At 42.5% G+C, this 27,325-nt stretch overlaps 1 protein-coding gene and 1 pseudogene across 4 annotated transcripts in view; both read left to right on the top strand.

The window, feature by feature from the left end:
• CHN2 (chimerin 2) overlaps positions 1–23,923 on the top strand; it is a 387,683-nt gene extending 363,760 nt beyond the window's left edge. For all 4 annotated transcript variants that reach the window (XM_033930756.1, XM_033930753.1, XM_033930755.1 and 1 more), the window contains 3 exons: positions 13,094–13,231; positions 14,010–14,115; positions 20,920–23,923. In XM_033930756.1, coding sequence (XP_033786647.1) covers positions 13,094–13,231; positions 14,010–14,115; positions 20,920–21,091 — 416 coding nt within the window. In that variant the 3' untranslated portion in view covers positions 21,092–23,923. The remainder of the gene's footprint in view (positions 1–13,093; positions 13,232–14,009; positions 14,116–20,919) is intronic.
• LOC117354910 lies at positions 23,537–25,417 on the top strand (annotated as a pseudogene).
• Positions 25,418–27,325: the final 1,908 nt, after the last annotated feature.

The raw sequence follows: 27,325 nt of genomic DNA, 5'->3' as shown, positions 1-27,325 counted from the left end.
CATATGGGTTAAAGTTGAGAGGAGTTGCAAACTTAGTTATTAATATAGACTTATGTTTCGGATAGTATTACTGCTTTACAATGCATTTGAACACTTTTATATACGTATGGAAAGGGTTAAAGTCCTGGGCAAGCAGGTGAGAAGAGAAGGAAGTGGGGTTTTGTTCAGAGATGTTTGGTGCTTGCATAGAACTAAAACTGTATACTGGCACACTGGTATGGTTGTCTTTGTTGTTTGTTTTGAATTTTATATTAAAAGAAAAAGACATACAAGTGGAAATAAAGAAGTAAATAAGAAAACAGGTAATTAAATGGGGGGCAGGGTATGGGTGGGGCAGGGCTGGGGGGCCCAGTGTACTTGTGTGCCTAGGGGCCTTCGAAGAATTAATCCTGCCCTGCTCATGTCCTCTTTCTAGAATTACAATAAATGGAACATTTGGGCTTAAAATACATCTGGAAACCAAAACAAACTGCAGAAAATGTACAATAAAATGATTGTATCCAAAAACTGGTTCTTAAAATACATCCGACTGCCCAGGCATTATCCATATACTGTATTACCACTGAAAATTATTCCTTTAGTTTTCATTAATTTAAGTAAGGAGCATATATTTAAAATTAAACTAGTTCCAACTGAATGGCACTGTTGCATCCTGTTATATGGAGAGCTTATGTTTAATTCCCAGGGATCAGGATGTATTGAAAGCAGTATTGACACCTACAGGTAATGAAAGGAGGGATTCTAGGTTGTTGAACAACAATGACACCTAGTGAATGTTCCTAGGCTATTCTTTTTTTCAGTGGATTAACAGGTTGAATTGGAGACAAATTCCAGTAGTTTAAGAAGTCTTAACAGCGAGAGATTAGTGAAACTGGGCCTCTTCTCCCTTGAAAAGAGGAGACTGAGAGGAGACATGATAGAAACATTCAAGATACTTAAGGGAATACACCTAGTAGATAAAGGCAGGTTGTTCACTCTTTCCGAGGTAGGGAGAACGAGAGGGCACTCTCTAAAGTTAAAAGGGGTAGATTCCGTACAAACGTAAGAAAGTTCTTCTTCACCTAGAGAGTGGTGGAAAATTGGAATGCTCTTCTGGAGGCTGTTATATGGGAAAACACCCTCCAGGGATTCAAGACAAAGTTAGACAAGTTCCTGCTGAACCGGAGCGTACACCGATAGGGCTGGTCTCAGTTAGGGCACTGGTCTCTGACCTAGGGGCCACCGCGGGAGCGGACTGCTGGGCACGATGGACCACTGGTCTGACCCAGCAGCGGCACTTCTTATGTTCTTTGTGCCCAGGTACAAATCCAAAGAGCAGTAAGAACAGAGTAAACTTCTTAAACAAAAATCAATTATCTTGCAGTTTTCAACTTTTAACAAAAATATTGTTTGAAAAGTCTGCCTTACTAGGAAATCAAGTAAAAGTAGAATTTCTGTCCTCTGAGATTAGCTGTTCCAGTCCTGTCAGCTGCTTTGTTTCCAAATCCTCACATTTATATAGCCACATAAAGGTTAAAGGGAATATATCTGGGTAAGAGTAAACACCTTGCCTTGCTAAATCATGTGCCAAAGGTTTCAAGTGACCCAATCCTACTTTAATTCTGTCAATGTGAGATTAAGCCATCACAAATTATTTTTCTAATTCTATGGTGTTTGGCGGAGACGAGGTTTGTGTTAGGAGAGTTTAAATCCCCAAAGGGGGAGCCTAATTATGTGTTTTTCCCATGCCTTTGGATTAGCATTAAGCATGTTTTCTGCCAGCATGAAACAGCATTAATATTACTTTCCTGCCATATTTCATACAGCTGTGGTTCACGCGTGAGGCTTCTCAGTAGAATACCATGAAGAAATGTTTAATAAATGGCTCTTCCATCCTTGTGCAGCTGCCATTATCTGTGACTAAAAAATAAATAAATGTGGATAATGGGTGCATTCTCTCTGCCCTGGCAGTAGTGATGCAGCTGCTGTTGTCTTCTCTGTAGCCTTACTTGTCTGTAGCACTTTTTTTTCTAGCGTAGCTATATCAGAAAGCTATTGTTGCCCCTCCCCCCCAACAATACTTTGCAGTGCTGCTGTTGTTGGCAAGCTCAGCTAAGTGAGAGATTTTTTTTATAATTCAATCATCTTTATTAGCATTTTAGACGGTATTCTATATCAAACTTCACCCACGCAGTGTCAGCAATGGGTTCTTCGTCTTGTAAAATTCATCTGGATCCTTGACATAATAAGAAAGTGTAATGATAATCTAATAGATTTGGAAAGTTAACCCCTCCATTGATTCGAGTTTGTTTCAACTTCTTCATTGATATTCTTAGCACTTTATTTATAAGAAGATAGATAGATAGCTTATTATCCAAATTTCTATGGAACAATAAAGTGAGAGATTTTTAAAAAGATTTATATAGTTGCTACAGTGCTGGCCGTTTGAGGGTTTTTTTAAAAATCTGGACAAGTTTATATATACATTTATGTATGAATATTAAGCAATTAAAGCTGTATAAACAAATCATCTGGTATCAACGGTATTCCAATTGAATTAATCAAAGGCTCAGAAGGTACTAATATGGCCCTCACGCAACTGTATCAACAGATTTGGAAGGAGAAAGCATGGCCAACTGATTGGAGAAGATCACTGTTCATACCTATACTGAAGAAAGGTGACGCCAAGGACTGTAACAACTACAAAACGATTGCATTAATTCCACACACCAGCAAACTATTGCTGAAAATAATCCAATGAAGGCTACAATCATACTTTGAGCAAGATCTACCTGAAGTTCAGGCTGGTTTCAGAAAAGGTCAAGGAACAAGAGACATTATTGCCAACTAGTCTTTAAGCCCATTACATTAACGAGTGCTAGAACATATGTCTGTCTCTCTTCCTTCCGCTGTCTCTCTGTCTGTCTCTCTCCTTGCCCCTGTGTCTTTCTTCTTTTCTTTGTCTCCCTCCCTCCCGCTGTCTGTCTTTCTTTATATCTGTCTCTCTCACTGCCCCCTATGCAGCAGCATTTCTTTTTGCCCCCCACTTCCCTGTGCAGCAGCCACAGCAGCATTCTCTCCTCCTCCATTTCCCTGTGCAGCAACATTTCCCCCACCCCACTTCCCTGTGCAGCAGCAGCATTTCCTTTTCCCCACTTCCCTGTGCAGCAATTGCAGCAGCATTCACTCTCCCTCCATTTCCCTGTGCAGCAGACACATTTCCCTCCACCCACTTCCCAGTGCAGCAGCCGCATTTCTCTCCCCCCCACCCCACTTCCCTGTGCAGCAGCAACAGCATTTCCATTCCCCCACTTCCCTGTACAGCAGCCACAGCAGCATTCCCTCCCCGTCCTTTTCCCTCCCCCCACACCACTTCCCTGTGCAGCAACAGCAGCAGTAGTTCTCTCCCCCTGAACTTCTCTGTGCAGAAGCAGCAGCATCGGTATTTCCCTTCCACGTCCCTGTGCAGCAGCAGCAGCGTTTTCCCCTACCCCCCTTCCCTTCCCGCGGTCCCGACAAAACTCCCAACTCCAGCAGCGGCCACACCACTCTAAACACGCTGCTTCAGCAGCCTTCTACTGCCCTGATTTACTCTGGCATATCCCTGATGACATCATCAGAGATGCGGCAGAGCAAATCAGGGCAGTAGAAGGCTGCGAAGCAGCGTGTTTAGAGTGCTGTGGCCGCTGCTGGAGTCAGGAGGTTTGCCGGGACCGCCGGAAGGGGAGAGGGTGGCAAGGAACTAAAGGAGCCGGAAGACCGTGGAAAGGGAGGGTCGGATGGGAGGGTCAACGTGGGTTCGGGTGCGCCGGGGTGTGGTGCTCGGGGGGGAGGAGGGGGGCTGACGACGACGATGAACTGCCTTGGAGACGCAGGCGGGGATCGTGAGAGGAGCCGCCGCCGCATCTTTGAACTTAAAAATACAATCCGAAAAGACATTAAGGGAGCAGGGAGCAGAAAGAACTTTGGAGAAGATGTTCCTGAGCAAGTTCTTTATGGAAAACATCACCTTCTGGTCCGCGAATGTTCTTACAGGGAAACAGAATCCTAAGCGCGCATGCGTACTGTTGCCTGCAGATCACCTACAGATCACGGAAAACAGAACATGCAGATAACAGTGCGCATGCGCGCTTAGGGTTTTATTATAGTAGATGTTAGATGGATATTGGAGAAGAGCAAAGAGTACAAAAAGTCCCTATACTTTTGCTTCATTGACTACAGCAAAGTTTTTGACTGTGTGGATCACAATAAACTATGGAGAACTCTAGCCACAAATGGGAATACCCAAACACATAACTCAGCTGATAAAAATCCTCTATGAAAATCAAGAAACTGCAGTGAGAACCAAATATGCCAACACTGATTGGTTTCCAATAAAACAGGGCATCAGCCAAGGATGCATATTGTCACCTTACTTGTTCAACCTTTATGGCAATGTCATCCTCAGAAAAGCAAATTTGGAAGAAGAGAGCATTGGTTTCAAATTTGGTGGCTGAAATATAAACAACCTGCACTATGCAGATGATGCAATGCTCATCACCAACAGCAAAGAAGACATGCTGTATCTACTGAGAAAAGTCAAAGCTGAAAGTTATAGCATGGGATTAGGAACTGAACATAAGATGAAGATCATAAACACAGAAAATGGTGAAAATTTTGAGCGTGACAGTGATAGAAAAGAAGTTGTAAATGATTTCAATCTCCTGGGCTCTTTTGTAAACAAAGAAACAACTGGCAGGGAAGAAATACACCACAGAATAGCAATTGGTTGCTCTTCAGTGAAGGCTTTCGACAAAGTATTCAAAAGCAAGGTAATAACATTCCAAACGAAGATCAGACTTGTCCATGCACTCATTTTCTCAGTGGTCAATTACAGATGCACCTTGGAAACAAGACAGAAAGAAGATTGACTTATTTGAGCTTTGGTGTTTGGTGGAGGATTTTATGCATATTGTGGACCACCAGAAAAACTGACAAATCGATTCTGGAAGAGATCAACTGTCTATGTCACTCGAAGCCTAAATGATGAAATTCGGACTGTCTTATTTTGGTCATACTGTCAGAAGAGAAAGATCATTGGAGAAGGACATCATGTTTGGGACGATCGAAGGAACCAGGCCAAAAGGGTGACTGGCAACCAGATGGCTGGACATGTTAAAAACAACCATGGAGATGATGCAGACCTTATCGGACTAACACAAAACTGATTTATTTTTAGATCTGTAATTCATCAAGTCGCTAGGACTCGAGCACAAGTCGATGGCACCTAACTAACTATGAAGCCTCTAACACTGGGTGCATTAATTGGTAGGTAGGGTCTGGGACAGGCCAGGAAACAGCAATACATTTCTGTGGAGATATTTTATCCACACAAATTAGGCCAGTAAAAGAGCATGTGTAACTTTTATGCATTGGTGTACATTATAGCTGTTTGATCAAAATGTTTTATCATGATTAATAGGTCAAGTAAACATTTTAAATCAAAATCGCATTTTAATTCTCAACCCTGAAACCCTGCCAAGGTCATCCTCCTTTCCAAAGCCCCCCCCCCCCTGAGATCACGTACTCTTCCCAAAGGCCCTCCCCCCCCCAGTAAGTACTCTCCTCCCAAAGCTCCTCTGCAAGAGTCTCTAACCATCCTAAAGCTCCCCCCAGAGCATGTACAATAAAATATTTATTCTTGTATTCTGCAGTATATCAATACTGGTTTTCTCTGGGTGAAGAAGAACTTCCTTATGTTTGTACGGAATCTATCCCCTTTTATCTTTAGAGAGTGCCCTCTCGTTCTCCCTACCTTGGAGAGGGTGAACAACCTGTCTTTATCTACTAAGTCTATTCCCTTTATTATCTTGAATGTTTCGATCATGTCCCCTCTGTCTCTTCTTTTCAAGGGAGAAGAGGCCCAATTTTTCCAATCTCTCACTGTATGGCAACTCCTCCAGCCCCTTAACCATTTTAGTCGCTCTTCTCTGGACCATTTTGAGTAGTACTGTGTCCTTCTTCATGTACAGCGATGCATGAGATCTATTTGCTTGTGCTGCCTCCTTTGTATGGCTTAGCATGTGCTAACACAAGACTGTCCCATGCGTTAAGCCTCTTTCTAGCCTGTCCCTAAAGTAGGGCTTTTTTTCTTTTCTTTTTGTAGATCCTGTACTGATTTTTCAATTAGTGTGTGGGACTTGCACTTACTGCCGCCTATTTAGGAGGTGCAAAGTGCCATTGTGTTAACACAGTGTTAGTCAGCTAGCATGCTCTAATATGAACACTCTAGCTGGTTAACACTTCAACACCCATTCTCTAACCCCTCCAGAATAAAAAAAAGAAAACAACCAACAGGTAGTGTGTGCAAACAGATGGTTTAGTGTGTTTTGTGGTAAGCCTTTTTAAGCACATTATCTACACATTAAAGCTTAATACCCTTTAATAAAAAGGTCCCAAAGATAGGAGCATAGATTTGATATAGCAACATCATCAATTTTGTAGGACAAGAACATAACTGAAAGTAAATATTAAATACAATTGCTGTTAGGGCAGATCCATGAAGAACACCCACTTTCAAATGCTTCCACCCAAACACATCTCCTAACCTAATCTGCTTATATTGAGCACTAAGAGATAGTTGGAATAATTCAAAATCTCAATTGGCCTAGGCACATGAGTTGGACTAGCATTACAATACTTCCCCCAAATTTATGGGGGTTCTGTAAATGCGTTTTTTCACCTGTCAAAAGGCAGGGAAGACAGGAGAGGGCAGCTAGAGCGCTGGTGGGTGAAGAAAATAACTCGCGGTCTGCTCCGACCGCCTCTTCCTGTAGTAAAGTTGGGCTACACCAATCAGGAGCTGCTTTGACATGCAGCTCCTGATTGGTGTAGCGTGACTTTACTACAGGAAGAGGTGGTTGGAGCAAACCACGAATGAGCGCGTTCACAAACCATGAATTCGGAGGGGAACACTGTATATCAAAAGTTAAATAAATGAATTCACTGTTTACACAAACATGTACTATACTGTAAAGTGTCTAGTGTAAAAGTAACTAAGATTTCTGTACTACCAGTCCATGTACAGCCTATCCATGTCCATTTCAGTTAACGTCTAAAAGATTACAGACACTTAATATATGTAGCAATTGAGATAAAACAGCCTGCTCTAGTACTTTGGCAAAAAAATAAAAGGCAAACTAGGAATTGGCCTAGAGTTTTTCAAATCGATCAGATCAATAGCAGGATTCCTCAGCACTGGGCTCATTATTATTGTTTTACATTTTCTATACCACCTCATTTGCTCTGCAAATTTAGGTGGTTAAAAGTAATAAAATTAGTTAAAAGAACTGCATTATATGATGAGATTGATCATTCAAGCACATACATACTCTATGCCTTAATCGTCATTAGTTTATATAAAACATAAAAACAGCCATACTGGGTCAGACCAAGGGTTCTTCTAGCCCAGTTTCCTGTTTCCAACAGTGACCAATCCAAGTCTCAATACCTGGCAGAAACCCAAATACTAGCAATATTCCATTCTACCGATCTAGGGCAAGCAGTGGAAGTTCTGCTCCACCGTTCACTGCCCTCATTTCTGCCAACACCAAATGGAGGGGGGAAAACAAAAGGGAGAATTTCCTAGTTCTCTCAATCTCTTCCAAAAGCTATCTTTAAAAAGAAAAAAGTGTCCTAAGAGCAGTCCGAAACTATGACACCTCAACAAATTCTTGAAGAAAGAAAGAAAATTTCAAATTTAATTTGCTGGATGCATTCCTGCATCTGCTCTACATATATGACTGTGTTCATTAGAATTGAAAATGTTCATAGCTTTTCAGTGATTTTGGTTACGCTAGCATGTTAGTTGGACCGAGCTTTGTTTTATCCCAGACCTGTCATTAAAGCTTATTTCGATACAGCGGCATTCAGAACCCTAGTCCAATCCCTCATACTGAGTCTACTTGACTACTGTAACATCAACTATTTAGCAATTTCCCAAAAGAACATGCAGCGTTTACAATTTATGCAAAATGCAGCGGTCAAACTAATCTTTGGGCTGAGGAAGTTTGACCACTGACACCCTACTACCGGCAGCTGCATTGGCTGCCAATGGAGGCGCGCGTAAAGTTTAAATTTGCCTGCTTCTGCTTCAAAGCACTACACGGACTTGCCCCTAAATATATAACTGACCTTTTCATCTTCTCAGCCAACAGACACAAGAGAAGCTCACATTCCAAATTCGTTTTCCCCCCAGTGAGAGGTTGTAAACTGAAAAAACACCATGAACATCTTACTCGCACCAAGCAGCATCATGGGGTAAAGACCTAGAACAATTGCTTTCGCCCACTACTTATGAGGAATTTAGGAAACGTCTGAAAACACACCTGTTCCTAAAGCATCTAGACAACTGATCCTCTCTTCTCTCTCCCCTCTATAGCGATTAACTTGTTCTATTGATCACTCTCTCCTCAAAAATGGATTTCCTATCCTATTAACCCTCTTTCTTCCTCCCCTCTTAAAGTCAATCAATTTGTACCTTTGCTTAATCTTTGTAACCCGCATAGAATTTCACGGTATTGCGGTATATAAGCTGTTATTATTATTATTATCTGTGAACATATACGCCACAGTGACCCCTGATGCAGGCGTTCCTCAGACACCGAAACACAATGCTGTGTCGGGTCCACAGCTTCTGCTTGTGTCCTTTTCTGAAATAAACAAGTTGGTCTTACATCAGTGATCTTTAGTGGAGTGTTCATTGTCCGTTCCCACTTCCTTTTGTGCTGTTTTATACCCGTGGGTTCTCTGTCCTGTTGGACTTTTTGGTGTTGACAATCTACCCAAGTTACAGAAAATATTTCAGGTTTACAATGGGAGCCACCAAAGCTTATCATATGTTATTTAGCTCTTAGACACCAATCAAGTGGGTATGAAGGTAAAAGCCTTAGATTCCTGAGTAAGCACTTGGGGCCAGATTCTATAAACAGTACCTGACTTGGTAGGCGCCTAGCAAATCAGCACCTACTGCATGTCAATCAAAGGTGCCATTTGTAGAATCACACCAAGTGACCTAGGTGCCAGTAGGCATCATAATGATAGGCATCAGTATATTAAGCCTGGATTTTCTTAGCCTGATATACCAGCGCCTAACACAGATGCTCACTGGCGCCCAACTCAGTGCACACCCAAACTTTGCCCACAACCACACCTAGTTTTCATGTAGGCACCTTGGTGTAGATGCCTACTACAAGATAATAGGCATCTATTGAGTCAGGAGCCTACCGGCTAATTAATTTTTTTAATTGGTTTTTAATGGCACATTCAATTATCAGCGCCGATTAACCAATTAAAAACTTAAATTAGGTTCTTAACTCGATAGATGCCTGATCTAGAATCAGGGCCATAGTGCTTTACTGCATAGAAGGGAGCACATGCAAACAATGTGGCCTACTTAACCATCAGCATCATTTTGAGATTGGTGTCTAAGAGCTAAATAACCCGATATGATATAAACTTTGGTGACTCCCAGAGTGTTTGGGTTCTTTTTTTAAGCTAAATATGTTTTTATTGATTTAGCAAAAACAGTTACCAAAAGTATACAAAATTCATAGTATGAGTACAGAACGATACGAAGCATAGTAACAGCAGCATCTTATTGACGTATCTGATATAATTTCAGCAAGGTATGAAATTAAACTTAGTGAAAAGAAAGTTAAGACAAGATTTGTTGAGTACTTAATCATGTACAATACAAAAATATGTATGAGGCAAGGATGTCATTCAGGGAGAACAAAGATAAAGTGAATAGATATTCATATACTTATATATATATATATATATATATATATATATCCTATATAATAAAACCCTAGCCACGCATGCGCACTCTTATCTGCATGCTTCCATGATCTGTATGTTTGTGGCCGCAGGAGTGCGCATGCGCGCTTAGGGCTCCCCCCCCCCTGTAAGACAGTTCATCTTCGGCGGCGGCGTCTTTGCCCCCCCCTCCCCGGCACACCCGAACTCCCATTCAGCCTCCCATCCGACCCTCCCTTCCTGCGGTCTGGCCGGCTCCCTTAGTCCCTTGTCGCCGCCCCTCTTCCCTTCCCGCGGTCCCGACAAACGGCAGAGCAAATCAGGGCAGTAGAAGGCCGTGAAGCAGCATGTTTAGAGTGCTGCGGCCGCTGCTGGAGTCAGGACGTTTGCCGGGACCGTGGGAAGGGAAGGGGCGGCAAGGGACTAAGGGAGCCGGCCAGACCGCAGGGACGGTGCGCGGCAGCCTCAACAGCGTGTAGGCAGGCGGCGCGTGAAGGAGTTTGAGCGGTGGTGGCAGTTTCGCTCTGAGGAACAACTGGAGGGTATGGTGCCGGTGCTGCAGGTGTCCCATGCAGGTACAGATTCTCAAATAAGGGGGAGAGGGAAAGGGGGCTGCTTTGGGGGAGGGATGTGCTGGGAGGCAGACAGCTTTGCTTGGGGGGGAAGACAGAAGGGGGCCAACGGAGAGACAGTCAGGGAGGAACTGGAGGGGGAGAGGGAAAGGGGGCTGCTTTGGGGGAGGGGTGTGCTGGGAGGCAGACAGCTTTGCTTGGTGGGGGAAGACAGAAGGGGGGCCATGGAGAGACAGTCAGGGAGGAACTGGAGGGGGAGAGGGAAAGGGGGTTGCTATGGGGGAGGGGTGTGCTGGGAGGCAGACAGCTTTGCTTGGTGGGGGAAGACAGAAGGGGGGCCACGGAGAGACAGTCAGGGAGGAACTGGAGGGGGAGAGGGAAAGGGGGCTGCTATGGGGGAGGGGTGTGCTGGGAGGCAGACAGCTTTGCTTGGTGGGGGAAGACAGAAGGGGGGCCACGGAGAGACAGTCAGGGAGGAACTGGAGGGGGAGAGGGAAAGGGGGCTGCTATGGGGGAGGGGTGTGCTGGGAGGCAGACAGCTTTGCTTGGTGGGGGAAGACAGAAGGGGGGCCACGGAGAGACAGTCAGGGAGGAACTGGAGGGGGAGAGGGAAAGGGGGCTGCTATGGGGGAGGGGTGTGCTGGGAGGCAGGCAGCTTTGCTTGGTGGGGGAAGACAGAAGGGGGGCCACGGAGAGACAGTCAGGGAGGAACTGGAGGGGGAGAGGGAAAGGGAGCTGCTTTCTAGCACCCGTTAATGTAAACGGGCTGATGCAAATATTTTAGGTAATCCTATAAAACAAGTGAGCAACCCATACAAAGAAAGGTGAGATTCAACTTATTTTCACATATATTTTTTTATTTTTGAAGCATTTGATCTGTTCCTCTGGTCCTCCTTCTCATAATACTTGAGGTTTACAATGGGCTCATATCACCATCAGAACAGAGTCTTCAACTGTCAGCAGTAACAGCAAACCTTTACAAGGCTTGAAAACACTTCTGGTCAAGCAATCCCTATGAATGACCATCTAAATTATGAAAGTTCTGGATTTTGGGATAATTTTATAACTGAATATATGCATAAATAGAATATACATACTTTTCCTGATGGGTACCATCAAATTTTCAGACCAAATGTATGCTCATATTGACATTTTGTTAAGTAATGATATTAAAGCTTTTTGCAGGTTTCCAGGTCTCACTATGTCTTGTCAAATAAAACCAATGTTTCAGCTATCATGCTGTGGCTAAAACATCGGTTTTACCTGACAAGACATAGCGAGACCCGGAAATCTGCAATATGCAGGATGCCAGCTGCGGAAACCCTGATAGAACATAATGACATTAAAGTTCATTACTTACCATGGATCTCATTTTATGCAGTGGCACTAATTTACTTATAATGCACACTAACCTGGAGATGCACTTTAGTAAATCTAGTACTCACCCAAAATCTTGGGCCCAATATTCCAGCACACAGCAATCAGTGGTTTTGATACTTCTGGGTGCTGGGGCTGAATTAAAGCTAGATGTTAAATACCAGGGCATATCCAGGCTCCAACATTGAAAATCTGGGTCAGTCTGGTCATCCAGTTGTTAACTGGACACCAGCAGATATTCAGAACAATACCTAGTTAACCTATTTAATTGTATTTATTTAAAAAAATTTATATACCGCCTAAAGTCTAGGCAGTTTACAAAACATTTACTCATAAACTCTCCTACATCATCCACTATGAACATACTCATTTCATGCATAAAGTTAGGACAACCTTTTACATGTCCTAACTTTGTGCATTTACTTAACTGGTTAGCGTACTAAGCAGCTTTAACAGGTTAAGCCAGTGAATTGCAAACTATGTGCCGTGTGAAGCTGGGGAGGAAGAGAGGCACCGGCACCGGCCGACTGCCTACAGGATATGCCTCTCGCAAGCCAGCCTACTTCCAGCGCCTCTACTCCTCTCTGCGCCTTTTCTCTTCCAGCACCCCCTACTGGCTCCACGTGGAGGGCCTTTGTGCATGTGCCGATGTCGACGTGATGATGTCACACATGCATGTGACGCTGCATCGACATCCTGACATTTCCAGATGCCCTCGAGCCGCAGCCCCCAGTTTAGTGTGCTGTGGCTTCGCAAAGTTTGCGACACACTGAGTTAATCGTTGGCTCTGCCCACGAACCACCCCGGCACGAACCAGAGTGGTCAGTGGCGGTCAGAGCAAACATTCAGCAGCAGGCGCCCAAGCTCAATAAAAACACTGTTCAAACAACATTTTTAACTGAGTTTCAGGGCCCCCACAGGTGGGTGTGGCTAATGCCAGAAGTGGCATCGGGCAGCCTAAAGTGCCTACGTAGGCGCGATTCACGACAAAGATAGGTTCCAGAAATGTAAGCCTGGAAAACCCTGCATTTCCAGCACCTTTCTTTCTCAAAGGTGTGATAAGATTCTCTAGAAGGCGCCGTCGTGTGATTGACATGCGATTGGTAGGCATTTTTTAGGCAGCCGCCGATATTGATACCCTATAGAGAATCCGGGCCCTCCTGCCCGCTTAAACCATGTTGAATATTAACCCCGCTGAATAAAATATGTATCATTCCTTTGATGGAACTCTCAAATTTTGAAAGGATTTTCAGTTTAATGACATTTGTGATGGTCAACTTTCAGTACCTAATGTTTTAAGTCTTGGCATGAGCTTGATGAAAGCAATTCCGCACAAATTAGAATCATGGTTCCTGCTTCTCTCCTAGACGGTGAAAAGGTTGACATTTCTGCCAACGTATATCCAGATATAAATATCATTACTGGAGCATTTAAGCTATACTTCAGAGACCTGCCCATTCCTGTCATTACCTATGACACCTATTCCAAATTTATAGAAGCTGCAAGTAAGTACGGTACTAAACAAAATGTCACTTATTTAGGATAAATACTATAAATTTAAGAAAACAAGTTAATGGTGTGTTTGCTTTTATATGTGTGTGTACACAGATTATATTGCAAGTGATAAGGAAATGTACCATTCATGAAACATACTTATAAATACATTTAACACTGCTGTTAAATGCTTCTATTTCTGGTAATGTTCCATGTTAGTCCTATTACTAGGATTCAACTTGCTATCTCTGTTTACTTCTTTGAATGTATTCATTCTTATATTTTGCTGGCTTACTATTATTTTTATGCTGTTAAAATGGTAAGATTCACCCACTGCCTTGGGCAAATCTCTTCATGAAGGTGATTAATATATTCCAATTAGTAAATATGAGTTCTTAGTTGTATATGCATATGGATGATATAATATGAATATATATATAGATTCTAACACATTTCCTGACCAAATAGAAAGCCAAAACTTGGCACTTTGTTAGTTCAAACATTGAATCTGAATAGGGAAACTGTGACAACTAGGACTTCATCATTTAAAGTAGGTAAGAGGTTCCCAAAATTTTCAAAACTGTTCATCAAGGAATAGAGAGTGTTTAATAGACAGATTAAAACCTAAACTCAAATTTGCATTTGAAAATAAGACACTTGAAAAAATATTCAGCTGTAAATTAGTTTTATAGGATTTTTTTTGAGCCAGTGGGCTCCTCATTCTGTTTTCTGCAGTATTTATTGTGGTTTAAAAGCCATTCTAAGTACTTTTCTTCTGTTGTGCTGTAGAAATCTTTAATGCAGATGAAAGGCTGGAGGCAATCCATGAAGCACTGATGCTACTGCCACCTGCACATTATGAGACGCTCAGATACCTAATGATTCACCTCAAGAAGTAAGTTGCCAATATGACTACCAGCTGTACCCCAACCTACCAGCATTCATTTATATAGGCAGCAGAGGAGACACCCAGCTTTTGCTTTGTTCTGACCCCAGCAAACTTGAGACTGCTATTGTCAAGCCTGCAGTCAGCTAACAATTGTTTAAAGCAGGGATGGGCAACCTCGATACTCAAGGGCTGCAACCTAGTTGGCTTTTCAGGCTTTCCCTAATGAATATGCATTAGATCTATTTGCGTGCACTGCTTCCATTGTGTGCAGATAGATCTCATACATATTCTTTTAACTCAAATTCTTAAAACCAGAACTTATGATTTTGGAGGAATTGTGGCAGAGGATTTTGGATTGTGGCAGAGGAAACAGCTCCAAAGACCTAGTACCGCAATCTTCTCTGCAGGCTGCTGATATTAGGTAAATGGTGCACGGGAGGCCAGGGGGGAAGCCGGACACCAGCGGGAGGCCAGAGGGGAAGCCGGACACCAGTACTTCCTAACTGACCCTCGCCCTCTAAAGTAGGTACGGCAGCGGCCAGCCAGCAAGAGGCAGCGCTGCCGCTCCTGCTGTAGGGGGCAATGGGGGAGGGTCAGTTACTGAATCGGTGAACCGATTCGAATCGTGAATCGGGCAGCACTAGTATACAGGCCTCAGTCAGTGATGCTTAGCAGGAGAGGTTCCAATTCAACATTCTGTTTCACACACAGTTCAGTGATGTCACCAATGCCCCCTCTTTGAAACCATTCTTCTCTTACTTAGTTGATCTTGAAGCTTTGAAATCATGGATCTCAATATGACAGCAGATAAATATCTGTATGGACCATCCAGTTTGACCTCTATGCTCTGGTTAAAGTGTGAAAATCATTTAAGTTTTGCTTTACATATGATAAATGTTTTACAGAATTGCCATCATAGAGACCAATTCTCTAGCTGGCTACCTAGATGACACTCGATAGGAACAAATTCTATAAAGTGAAGGGTTCTTAACCAATAGCGTCCGCACCCCTATGATGTGAATGGGGTACGGAGAAGGATCTTGAAATCTGGGGCAATTTATTGAAAATTTCTAGGCAGAGTAAAGGCAGTTAATAGGACAATTTTCAAAGGAATTTATCCAGGTAACAATATGTTAGCTGAATAAATTATTTGGGCTGAAAACTTTATTTAGTATAACTTGTTAGTACTGTTAGTAGCTAACAGTGACATGTATAGCTGTCAATAGTCACCAGTAGAGACACATGGTTTAGGAAGGGGGTGTGAGGGTTTCATTGATCAGTTAGAAGGGTGCAGAAACTAAAAAAAGTTAAGAATCCCTGCTGTAAAGGAATATGGATTCCTACTAGAATAGTTTGGTATATATGTGCGTAGTCACAATTACATACAGCAGCCATAAAGCTGCCATAAATGATCATGCCTTAGTGCTAGAGATATGCTTATACTATTTTAATAAGCTACACATGTAAGTGAAAGTATTGTCCAGACTCCACCTAGGCATGTGCTCACCTGTCAAATACACATTGTGCAAGATATTACCTATTTGCAGATTAGTTATGTAAATGTTAGCACCCACTTAATAAATTTCCACCATAAAGGCCAATTCTAAAACAGGGCGCTTACAGTTACATGTCATTTGGGCATGTAAATTGGGGAAAAAAACTCATTTAGGCATGAAGGCAGAAGGGGAGTGTGGCATAGTGGTTAGAGCTACAGCCTCAGCACCCTGAGGCTGTGGGTTCAAACCCCGTGCTGCTCCCTGTGACACTGGCCAAATCACTTAATCCTCCACTGCCCAGGTACATTAGGTAGATTGTAAGCCCACCAGGACAGATAGGGAAAATGCTTGAAGTACCTGTATGTAAACCACTTTGATTGTGCAGCATGCAGGGCTGTGTGCTCTCTACCTCAGGAGCTGAAGACCAGAAATGTGCTGCTAGGTTTGAGGCTGGTGTAGAGCCACTGTAATTGACATAGCCCCATCTCCTGCCCCTTGCCCACTTCAGCAGTGTCCCATCCCTGAAAATCACTCAACGGCTCCCTCTCACCCCCCTCCCCTGGTATTTCTTTTTTAATTGCCCTGTGCACCCCCTACCCACTGTGATCTCTTTGGGGACAATGGGATAGAAAATGAAAATAAATGACCAACTCTGAAATACTGAAAGGATTCGACAAAATGGAGCAGGGAAAGCAGGTATTTACAATGTCCAATGTGACCCGGTCAAGAGGACATAGACTGAACCTGAGGGGGAACAGGTCCAGGACGAATATCAGGAAGTTCTGTTTCATGCAGCGAGTGATGGTTACCTGGAATGCTCTCCCAGAAGAAGTAATTGCAGAATCCACCGTTCTAGGATTTAAGGATAAACTAGATGCACATCTCCAAGAGTGGCATAGAGTGATACGGGTAAGGGTAAATTAGATGCACATCTCCCTTGAGAAGCATACAGTGATATGGGGACTAAAATTATGCCAGGGTATACCTGGCGGGGCCTCCGCGTGTGCAGATCACTGGACTTGATGGACCCAGGATCTGATCCAGAGATGGCAATTCTTATGTTCTTATGTAACTCCCTCCTCCCTGATTTAAAAATAAGTCTTTCCTAGTGGCATCCTTCCTCCTTCCCGCAACTGCTCAACCCAGACTTTAAAAAAGTCTCTAGTGTCAACTGGCACCCAGCCCATCCTCCAACCACTTTTCTAAGCCCCTGGAGCCAAGCATCTTAAAAGAGGCAAGAGTGATACCCATTTACTCCTTCCTCTGGATGTCTTCTCCAAAATGGTAGACCTTTCCTTACACAGTACATCCTGGGGATGCACTGGATAGGGCCAGTTTGCCATATAAGAGAGAAATTTTCTTATATGGCAGATTGTTCCTGTCCAGTACATCCCAGGGGCCACCCAGAGCAAATAGACCTTGCTCCAGCCTTCTTCAAGGTACTTGGGTCCCGGGGGGGGGATTGAAAAGAGGATCAAAGATGAAGTAGGTGCCACTAGACATTAAAGAACAACTTTTTAAAATTCTAGTTGAATGGGAGAGGAGGGAGGGATGCTACTAGACACCAGGGAGATAGTTTTAAATAGAGAAGAGGGGTCTGATCAGTCCTAGTGAAGGATGAGATGCAGGAGGGAAGCTAGCTGGTGAGCCAAAGCCAGGCACATTAGGAGGAGGTAGAAACATAGAAATATGATGGCAGATAAAGTCCAAATAGCCCATCCAGTCTGCCTATCCACAGCATCTGCTATCTCCTCCTCTCCCTATGAGATCCCACTTGCCTGTTCCACGCTTTCTTGAATTCAGATTGTCTTTGTCTCAACCAACTCTACCAGGAGCCTATTCCATGCATCTACCACCCTTTCTTTTTTTTAATTTATTTTTATTAATTATAACTTTTTCACAAGTATAACAACTTGTTTAAGGAAATACAGAGCCATAATCTAACACCCTTTCTGTAAAAAAATATTTTCATTGATTACTCCTGAGCCTATCACCTTTTAACTTCATTTTATGCCCTCTCATTCCAGGGTTTCGTTTCAAATGAAAGAGACTTGCCTCATTCACATTTATACCATTTAGGTATTTAAACATGTCTCACAAGAAAAAAACAAAGTGTAATAGAAAAAATCCCAAAATTTAACTACAAAATATTACTCACCAGAGATGGGTTACATTCCCCCGATAACCATTTCATAAACCAGTGGAGAAAAAGCCTCAAAAATTTCAATGCAGCAGTAAACAACTTCAATACTCTTTAAAGTCCAAGCTGCTTATGTACTATCACTGGCAAAAAACTCCACCACCACTGAAATGTAATTTTCAAAAGGGTAATATACCCATCACTGTGCACAGAAAAAGCAAAAAAGTTTTACTTAGCTTGGGACCATGGTCTGAAACACCGTGCTGTGCTGGTAGAAAATGTCTGGCCAGACTGTAGATGAAAACACCATGGCACCATTCAGATGTACAATCCAGAATCCATGCCCAATCCTCCAACAAGTGCCTTGTTTCGCCTCTCAAAGGGTTCCTCAGGGAATGTATCAGCTGGAAAACTCCACTCCTCTTCCGTGCACACCGGCACAAGAAACTCCCCTTGCTAAAAAGGAACTGCAGGATCTGACTTCCAGTAGCAATTCCGGGTTTGCGTCGAGGGCAGGAGGGCCTGGGATCCCTCCTGCCCGTAATGTAGTGCGGGGTGGGGGTAGGGGGTTGCCGTGGCCAGGAGGGTTTGGGCTCCCTCCTGGCCCGAACAACTAGCGGGGGGGGGCATCGCCAGGGCCAGGAGGACTTGGGCTCCCTCCTGGCCCGAACAACTAGCAGGGGGGGGGGGGGGTCGCCAGGGCCAGGAGGACTTGGGCTCCCTCCTGGCCCGATATTGTCGGGGAGTTGGGGAGTCGGCAGGGCAAGAGGGCTTGGGCTCCCTCTTGCCCCGATCGTGTCGGGGGTGCCGCGGTTGGCTGGGGCAAGAGGGCTTGAGCTCCCTCTTGCCCCAATCGTGTCGGGGAGTCGGGACCGCCAAGAGGAAGCAGCAGGACATGCTGCTTCTACATGATGGGCGGGGGTCGGGAGGCTGTGGGGGTGCGAGCGGTCCTTCAGGGTGCGGGTGCGGGTGGGAGTGCGTGCGAGCGGTCCTTCGGGGTGGGGGTGCGGTTGCGTGCGAGCGGTCCTTCGGGGTGGGGGTGCGAGCGGTCCTGCGGGGGGGGGGGGGTGAATCGGACGTCGGGGAGGGAACTATGTAAAAAAAATTTTGTACAACGCGCTCACGCGTATAACGCTCAAGGTTATGCGCAGTTTGTAAAAATCGTGTATAACGCGTGTGTTATATGCATGAAAATACGGTATACATATTGAGATCTTTAAGTCTGTCCACATACACCTTATGACAAAGACTACTGACCATTTTAGTAGTCTTCCTCTGGACCAACTCCATCCTGTTTATATCTTTTTTGAAGTTGCAGTCTCCAGAATAGTATACAATATTCTAAATGAGGTCTCACCAGAGTCTTATACAGGGGCATCAATATCTCCTTTTTCCTACTGGCCATTCCTCTTCCTATGCATCCTCGCATCCTTCTAGCTTTTGCTGTCACCTTTTCAACCTGTTTGGCCACCTTAAGATCATCACATACTATCACTTCCAAGTCCCGCTCCTCTTTCATGCACAAAAGTTCTTCACCCCCTAAACTGTACCATTCCCTCAGCTTTTGGCAGTCCAAATACATGACCTTACATTTTTTAGCATTAAATCTTAGCTGCCAAATTTCAGACCATTCAAGTTTCGCTAGGTCCTTCCTCATGTTGTTCACACCATCAAGTGTGTCCATTCTATTGCAGATTTTGGTATCATCCGCAAAGAGGCAAATCTTACCTGACAGCCATTCAACAATATTGCTTACAAAAATGTTAAAGCAAACAGGCCCAAGAACTAAACCTTGAGGTACCCCTCTGGTATTATCCCTTTCCTCAGAGAGATTTCCATTGACCAGTACTCTGTCACTTTTCACTCAGCCAGTTCCTGACCCAGCTCTAGATGCACTAAGCGGATCGGTAAGACGGTGTGGGTCTGCACCAATCCGATTTTTGGGCCGATTCAGAAAGAGCTATTGATGCACTAAAATGTTTGCATGCAAATGATTCACGTGGATGTTCCCTGACTCTTTGATCCAATGGATTGCAGTAAGAGTGACTCTCACACTTTCGCAGAGCTGACAGGGGAACCCGAACTGCTGAGATGCAGGGGAAAGCCTCCTGCCACTAAGCTGCTTGGGCCAGGAAACCTTTTTTTTATAATGGGCACAGATTCTCTCCGTGTTATATACACACAATATCTGCCCCGTTAAAAAAAAAATCTGGCCATCCCCATTAACCCCCAACGAATACAGCACCATGAATCTCTCCCCACCCCCACCCCACCGCACTAGTGAAAATCAGCAGGAAGGATGGCCATTCCCTCCTGCCATTTTCACACCCCTCCCCCCCATGGCAGTAAAACATTAGGAGAGATGTCCACTCTCTCTTGCCACCGAAGGTCCCCTGAAACCCCCTTGCTGACTCTCCCCGCCCCGGTACCTTTTTAGAGAAATTGGAGCGGGAGGGAAGCTTAGTCCGTCCCACTCGTAAGCCTGCCAGATCGAAATGGCGGGCTTTTCCTTCCCCGCTACATCATGTGATGCATGGGGAGGGGCCCAAGGCCCTGATTGGCTCAGATGCATGGTCGGATCAGGGAATGAGTGATTGTGCAGAAAACCAGGCGGTGAGCCATTTTCTGCACTGGGTCAGCAAATGCGATTTTCGCTGAAGCTGTTTAAACAGGTTTAGAGATAATTGCTGGCTTTAGTACATCTGTCACTTTGGGGCCCATCCCAAGGACACCCAGTTTCTTAGATGCCTGTATGGAACCACTAGGGCCACTAGACATCATTATTTAATATTGGAGAGGTCAGTCAGGCAGAAGAGGAACAAAATTGGGGCTGGTGCAGATCCAAGCATTTTTTTTTAATGTCAACCTTTCTGTCAGTGTCTGAGCAAACTGCAGCTCAAGCACTGACAGGAAGGGTGATGTTCAGCAATGAGCTGTGAATTACTGCCACAATTTTAATGCAGTAGTAATTTGTATGGTCATTGATTACTGCATTCCGTCCCAGCTTTTTTTATTTTTGCAGGAACCCCATGTGTAATCAGCCACTTCTTCATTGGCCCCTAAATTCCTAATCTAAGAGTCCCCAAGGCTACCACAGATTAGTCCATGTTTTTTGAGTGGAAACTGATTTCTATTTTGTGTGCTGTAATTTTTGCCCCTTCTGATGCATTTTAGGGTTACTATGAATGAAAAGGAGAATTTGATGAATGCTGAAAATCTTGGAATAGTTTTTGGGCCTACTTTGATGAGACCCCCGGAGGAAAGTACGCTCACTACACTGAATGACATGCGGTACCAGAAACAGATTGTGCAGATTTTAATAGAAAATGAAGATGTTTTGTTTTAAACATATGAAGAAGAAGCATTTGCTGTCGCTGCTTTAGATAACCATTTTAAAGCAATGCAAATGCATTAGCAAATAACCAGGAGAGTTTGTTAGCTGGACTTTTACTTCTGCAGGTATTGCAGATAAATGCCAAAATATGTAACCATATGTCTTATAGACATATGCCTGTTTTTACAATGAACCACGGTCAGAAAAATCCATTTGCCTTTTATCTTTTGCCTTGTTTTGTATGTATATTTAGCTGAAATTGTACTGCTTGCACATAAACATATTCTTAAAGTATGAAGAAGAATGACAAATGTTATATTTTAATAATGTCCAGGAACTGAAATTGTATGTTAATGTCTATACAGTTTGACTGTATGTAAATAGGACATAATTCTATATGTCAGGCATTACCTGGGCTGCAAAACAACTTCCTTTCTTTCTTTATGAGGAGCAGCCTGAAATATGGTTTTGTTTTAGTAAATAATTCAATGCAGTGCATTGATGATTCCATGCCTTTTTGCTTTCTTTTCTTGCAGTAGCTTGAATACGTTACCATTGGTGCAGTATTACCCTTGCATACATTGTTCATTTGCTGAGCTTTCAAAATAGCTTCACTTGCCTTCTAAGCGTCTTCTTCCTTTGCATTTGCAACAAAACAAAATTAAAAGAAAAAATTCACCAGCTTTCCACATCTTCATGCTTTATCTTAAGTATGCTTTCATCCTTTTCTTCCAGTCAGTGCAAGTTTTCTGTATGGTCACTATAGCTGTAGTACTATTTACAGTACAAGTTCATGTGTTTGAAGTATTAGCACAAGACAAGTGATCCTAGAGCACTGGATTTTCTGGCCAGATATAGCACCTTTTTTTTCTTTTGAGAGTTTACTATAGATCTGAAATTTTCATGTAAGAGCAAATTGTTTTAAGGGACAGGGAGGATCATCTGTATTTATAACAGTATATTTGCATATTAGAATGGATATTTTGTCCTTTTATGATTTGTTTGTATAAACCTCAGCATATATATAATATGTGGGATTTGCTGATTAAAAGTCCCCACAAGTGGGTGATGTCATCTGATGGCACTGGGCTAGACAACCTCTCCCAGAACCAGGATAAAATACTGAGCATGTGCAGTCCTTGCGCACAACTGTTCTCTTGGGCACCGCAGTTTTGTGTTTTCCACTCTGCCAAACAGACATGAAAATGACGCTCTCCCAGAAATTTCCTTGGAAGAATCTTTTCTATGTGTTCCGCTGCTGCTGCTTTTGTTGTTTTCTTCAACCGTTTATTTGCTTTCAATTTGGCCTACATAAATAAATAAATAACCTTTTCCTTACATTATATAGCTGTCTGCTTTGACTGCAACAGAAATGGTACTCCAGTGAAAAGCACAGTCCCGTATTCAGTTCTGTTACAATCAACCTTGCTCAGAAGAGTCAAACCTCACCAAATCGGAGCCATTGCAGCAACTGTAGTTCTCTTTAAATCTGTCTCTCTATGGAGGGCATCTGCAAAACTGATTTTAGTTTAAGCTGCTGCCTGGACCAGTCCTAACTGAGAGGGTAGCTTGGCAAGTAGTACAAAACAATTTGTCCATATGAACTTTTAAATGTTTATGTATGAGCTGTTTGCTCCTCAATAGCGGGAGAATTCTTTCAGATTTGGAAGTCACCCATTTGTGTATCTGATTCACTCCTGCTCACTAAAAGAGAAAGCGAAGTTGCTTACCTGTAACAGATGTTCCCTGTGGATGACAGGATTGATCAAGCACAAAACCCCACCTATCTTTCTTTCTAAGAGTTGAACTTGACATTTAACTAACTGAGGGGATTGCTGTGCATGGAGAGGGCTTTACACCAGTTCTGATCTCTGGGAGACCTATTTGATTTTGGCACTCACATTTCTGCCTTAATCCTGCTGTCCACAAAGGATATCTGTTGCAGGTAAGCAACTTTTATTTAGTTTTCTCCTTGTTCTCAAGTAGTTGTCCAGCTGGTGGTACCTAAAATTTCTCAGCAATGTTCAAAACAAGCTACTTGGAGAGCATAGGTGATTGCAGGAAGCCAAATTCAAGCCACCAGAGAAACAGATTGTACAAACAAGTGACTTAGATAGTCACACAAATCCCACAGATTGGCAGTTTGTTGTCATTTTATAATTATAAAATGTCAGCGTTATGGACACAAATTGAGCAGCCCTGTGGGTAAATGATTTCCTGGTCAGGTTAACACTCTCCCATAAGTGCAGAATGATCTTGTATTTTAAGATCTTTTTTCTATTTAAATTCTTGTTAGCCCATTTGTAGCATCAATACTAGTAACAAACATCATTCAAACTGTGAATTTCAGTAGTTTTATTATTTTGTTGGCTTGGTCAGTCCCTTCATACCTCACAAATTATATCACATTAAGACACAAAACGATGCTTCATGTATTCAGTGAAGGACATTTAAAAGATGCAGATTTCCCAAGGTGATCCTAAGCACCCAGGCCACCTACAGGCATCACCACAGTTGAACTGCGGATCACACACAAATTCCCCCACGCATCTGTTGCTCATGCTGGCACTGTCCATGAGTAGTTATTTCTTGTTGATTATTTTATATGTAATTTATCCCATAGGGAATACACTGAGGCTGTGTAGATCAAGATTGCATAAATGTTAAATAGTTCTAATTTGCTCATACAGTTAATGGTTTTTTCTCTCAATGTGTATAGTTTGGTTATAGCGTTTCTCTTTGTTTCAAAAATGTGCTTAAAACTGTTCTGTTTTGGTTTTTTTTGTGAAGTGACCTAAATTCTTTGTAATTTATGAGTGTGTAAATTAAAGGGGAAAAATGTGATTTGTTTCTCATTGTATAAGGCATTCCACAAAGTTTACCAGTTACTGTGAAGTGAGTAAATGAGCATTCAGAAATGGACAAATGTTCAACTTATAGGTGATATTTAGGGGGTCTCTTTCCTAAGCTGCATTAAGATGAGTGTTTTGCCAACAATAAAACCTTAACAAGGGATTTATTTTTGCACAAAATACATTAAATGGTAATAAGCTGTGAAGTACACAACTGCATTCAAAGCAGCGCATTATTGTGCAAAATAAATAAGGTAGCTTACATAAATCTCACGAACAGTGTTATTCATGGAAATATAGTATGTCCAAGAGGTGGTTGTATGTTTTCTTACCAAGCTTATTGGGCTATTAATCTATGATCTAGTACTCCCAGAAAGCAACTTCAAAGGACTAGTACTTACTAATAGTTATCCCCTGACATCTCAATCCCCAGCCCTCCAATTCCTTTTCAACAGGCCCCTAGATCCCACATCCCTGTCATCATTCTAGTGGGTAATTGAGGGGGGGGTTCAGGAGTGATCCCTGGGTGTTTCTAACCTGGCAGCTCCCCGAGTCATTTTGATTTAGGGATCCACGGAGACAGGAGGGACCAGAGATCACTTCTGCATCTCTACCAGGGAGATCCCCAGTAGGTGCCAGTATAGGGAGATGGGGTGGGTGACTGAGCATTATATTGTAATAGGATTGGAGATTGGGAGATATTTTGATTTCACATCAGCCCTTTAAAACATAGTAGCTCGTCTTGGAGCCCAGTATCTTTGCATTGCTGTGGTTGGGAATGTGATATTTCCAACTGCAGGAACAGAAAAGCAAATTTATCTCAGAATTTACTAACCTGTGATACTGGGGTAGCAAAGGTTAGTGATTCCTGCAATAAACTGTTATATGGTATAATAATGAAATCATATGTTATTTATCACAAGTTAGTAATTTGACCCCCAGGGATGGTGGTAACTTTTGCTCCTGTCAATGTCACAACTGAAGTAAAATCTGTTGAGATGCTCCATGAAGCACTGAGCGAGGCTCTTCCAGGTGACAATGTTGCTTTCAATGTTAAAACCGTCTCTGTCAAAGATGTCCGTTGTGGTAATGATCCACCCCAGGAGGCTGCTGGCTTCACAGCACAGGTTATCATCCTGGCCAGATTGGTGCTGGTTATGCACCTGTGCTGGACTGTCACACTGTTCATATAGCTTGCAAATTTGCTGAGTTGAAGGAGAAGATTGACCTCCATTCTGGTAAGAAACTGGAAGACAATCCCAAGTTCCTAAAGTCTGGTGATGCTGCCATAGTTGATATGATCCCAGACAAGCCCATGTGTGTAGAAAGCTTCTCCGACTAACCTCCTTTGGGTCACTTTGCTGTTCGTGACATGAGACAGACTGTTGCTGTTGGTGTAATCAAAGCAGTTGACAAGAAGGCTGGAGGGTTTGGCAAGGTTACCAAGTCTGCTCAGAAGGCCCAGAAAGCCAAATGAATATGTGCATCACCACCCAACTCAGTGATGGAAGAATGGTCTCTGAACTATTTGTCTTAATTGGCCATTCAAGTTTAATAGCAAAAGACTGGTTAATTGTTACAATGCATCATAAAAGCATCCGAAGGAAAGGAATGTTCGTGGACCATTTGTTTCGTGACAGATTTTAAGTTATTAGGTTTCAGCTTTATTTAAAATTTGATTATATCGCTTATAATACTTCTAATCGATGTACACTTTAAAACGGAGTACATTATTGTAAAATAAGAACACATATCAAACTGTACAGGGACCAACAAGATACAACAGGGAAAGGGGGTTGAACTACAATAGTTATAGTAAAGAAAGCAGTCTAGGGAAGCACATAAAGGGCTGTCAGGGTGAATCTCTGATGGCTCCTGAGTTGCATACTCCTTTAAAAAGAAGTATACATTTGATACTTAAGTGTGGAAAGCATCTTTAAATAAAAAAAGACTTTAAGCAGCTCTTAATGCAATCGAGCATTTGTTCTCTTAGATGAAAGGGTAGAGTATTCCATAGCTGTGGAGCATAAATTGTGAATATTTTGTTTCTTTGAATATTAATAACTTTTAGGGAGGGAATTACAAATAAATTGTGGTCTACAGATCGTAAGGTTCTCAGGGGTGTATATGGTATGCTGGTAAGTTTGATTGTCATATTTTAAAACAGAGCAAAATTATTTTATAAGTAATCCGATGGGATATTGGCAACCAGTGGGCATTCTGTAGAAGGGGTGTCACATGATCAAATTTTTTAGAATTAGTGATGAGTTTTATAGATGCGTTCTGGGTTAACTGTAAGCATCTTAGTTAGATCTGGGTGATGTTTTTATATAATGAGTTATAGTAGTCCAGTCTAGAGATAACAAGGGAATGGACTAGGGTGTTTAATTCAGCTGGTTCTAGAACTTTTGTGATTGATCTTATCATTCAAAGTAGAGAATGACACGGTGACAAAATTCATCACCGTTTCCGTCCCCGCGGATAACCGCGGGAAACCATCTTCATGTCATTCTTTAAGGAGAGAGGGAAGAATCAGAATATAAATGGCCACAACCACTGACCCTCAAGCTTTGCTTTGAAGAATGCTGGTGTAGAAGGACTGAGGTTGAAATAGATACTAAAATATGACATGGGATTATTTCACGTGGTTATCCGCGGGGACGGGAACGGTGATGAATTTTGTCACCGTGTTATTCTCTAATTCGATGCTTATAAAACAGCTTCTTACCACCGAACTTATTTGATCACAGTATGATAAATTTGGATCTAGTATGATGCTGAGAATTTTGATGTTATGTACCATTTCCAGGGGTACATTATTAATCTGAATTTGTGCCAGTAAGGATATTCCTTCCTTCCAGGTAAATAACATGGTTTGGGATTTTATTATGTTTAGTCCTTTTAAATCAATCATTTTTGAATGAAAACAACTTGACCAAAATCTGTCACAAAATTTGAGACCATTAAAAAGTTAATGCAAAAAAAAAAAGTAATTTGACCCCTTAATGTAGCCAAATATAAGTAATCCACCAGTCCCATAAACTGAGAACTGTATTACAGAAAAAGATCTGGAAATCATAGAATCCCTCCTTGTGAATAATTTTCAACCATTGTCTGTTGTATGTTATGTAGTCTATTAATATAGAACTTACTATCTGGACTTACTCCAAAATAACTTCCAACATTGCCCCAATATAATGCCATATTTTAAGCATGAAGCGCTGCATCAAAGTTATTCTCTCTACTGTTACACCTAATGGTTCATAAAATAATTTCTCTTTTTACTATAATAAAACAAAGATGGCATCAGAATATATTTTTCAGTGGTCAGATGGTTGGTACCACCCAATCAACGTACTTTGAGCCAATCAGAGCGCATTCATTCTGACTGAAG

The sequence above is a fragment of the Geotrypetes seraphini genome, chromosome 2 (genome assembly GCF_902459505.1).
Source record: "Geotrypetes seraphini chromosome 2, aGeoSer1.1, whole genome shotgun sequence".
Lineage (NCBI taxonomy): Eukaryota > Metazoa > Chordata > Amphibia > Gymnophiona > Dermophiidae > Geotrypetes > Geotrypetes seraphini.
Note: the sequence above shows the minus strand (reverse complement) of the source record. Positions and strands in the feature narration are given on the sequence as shown.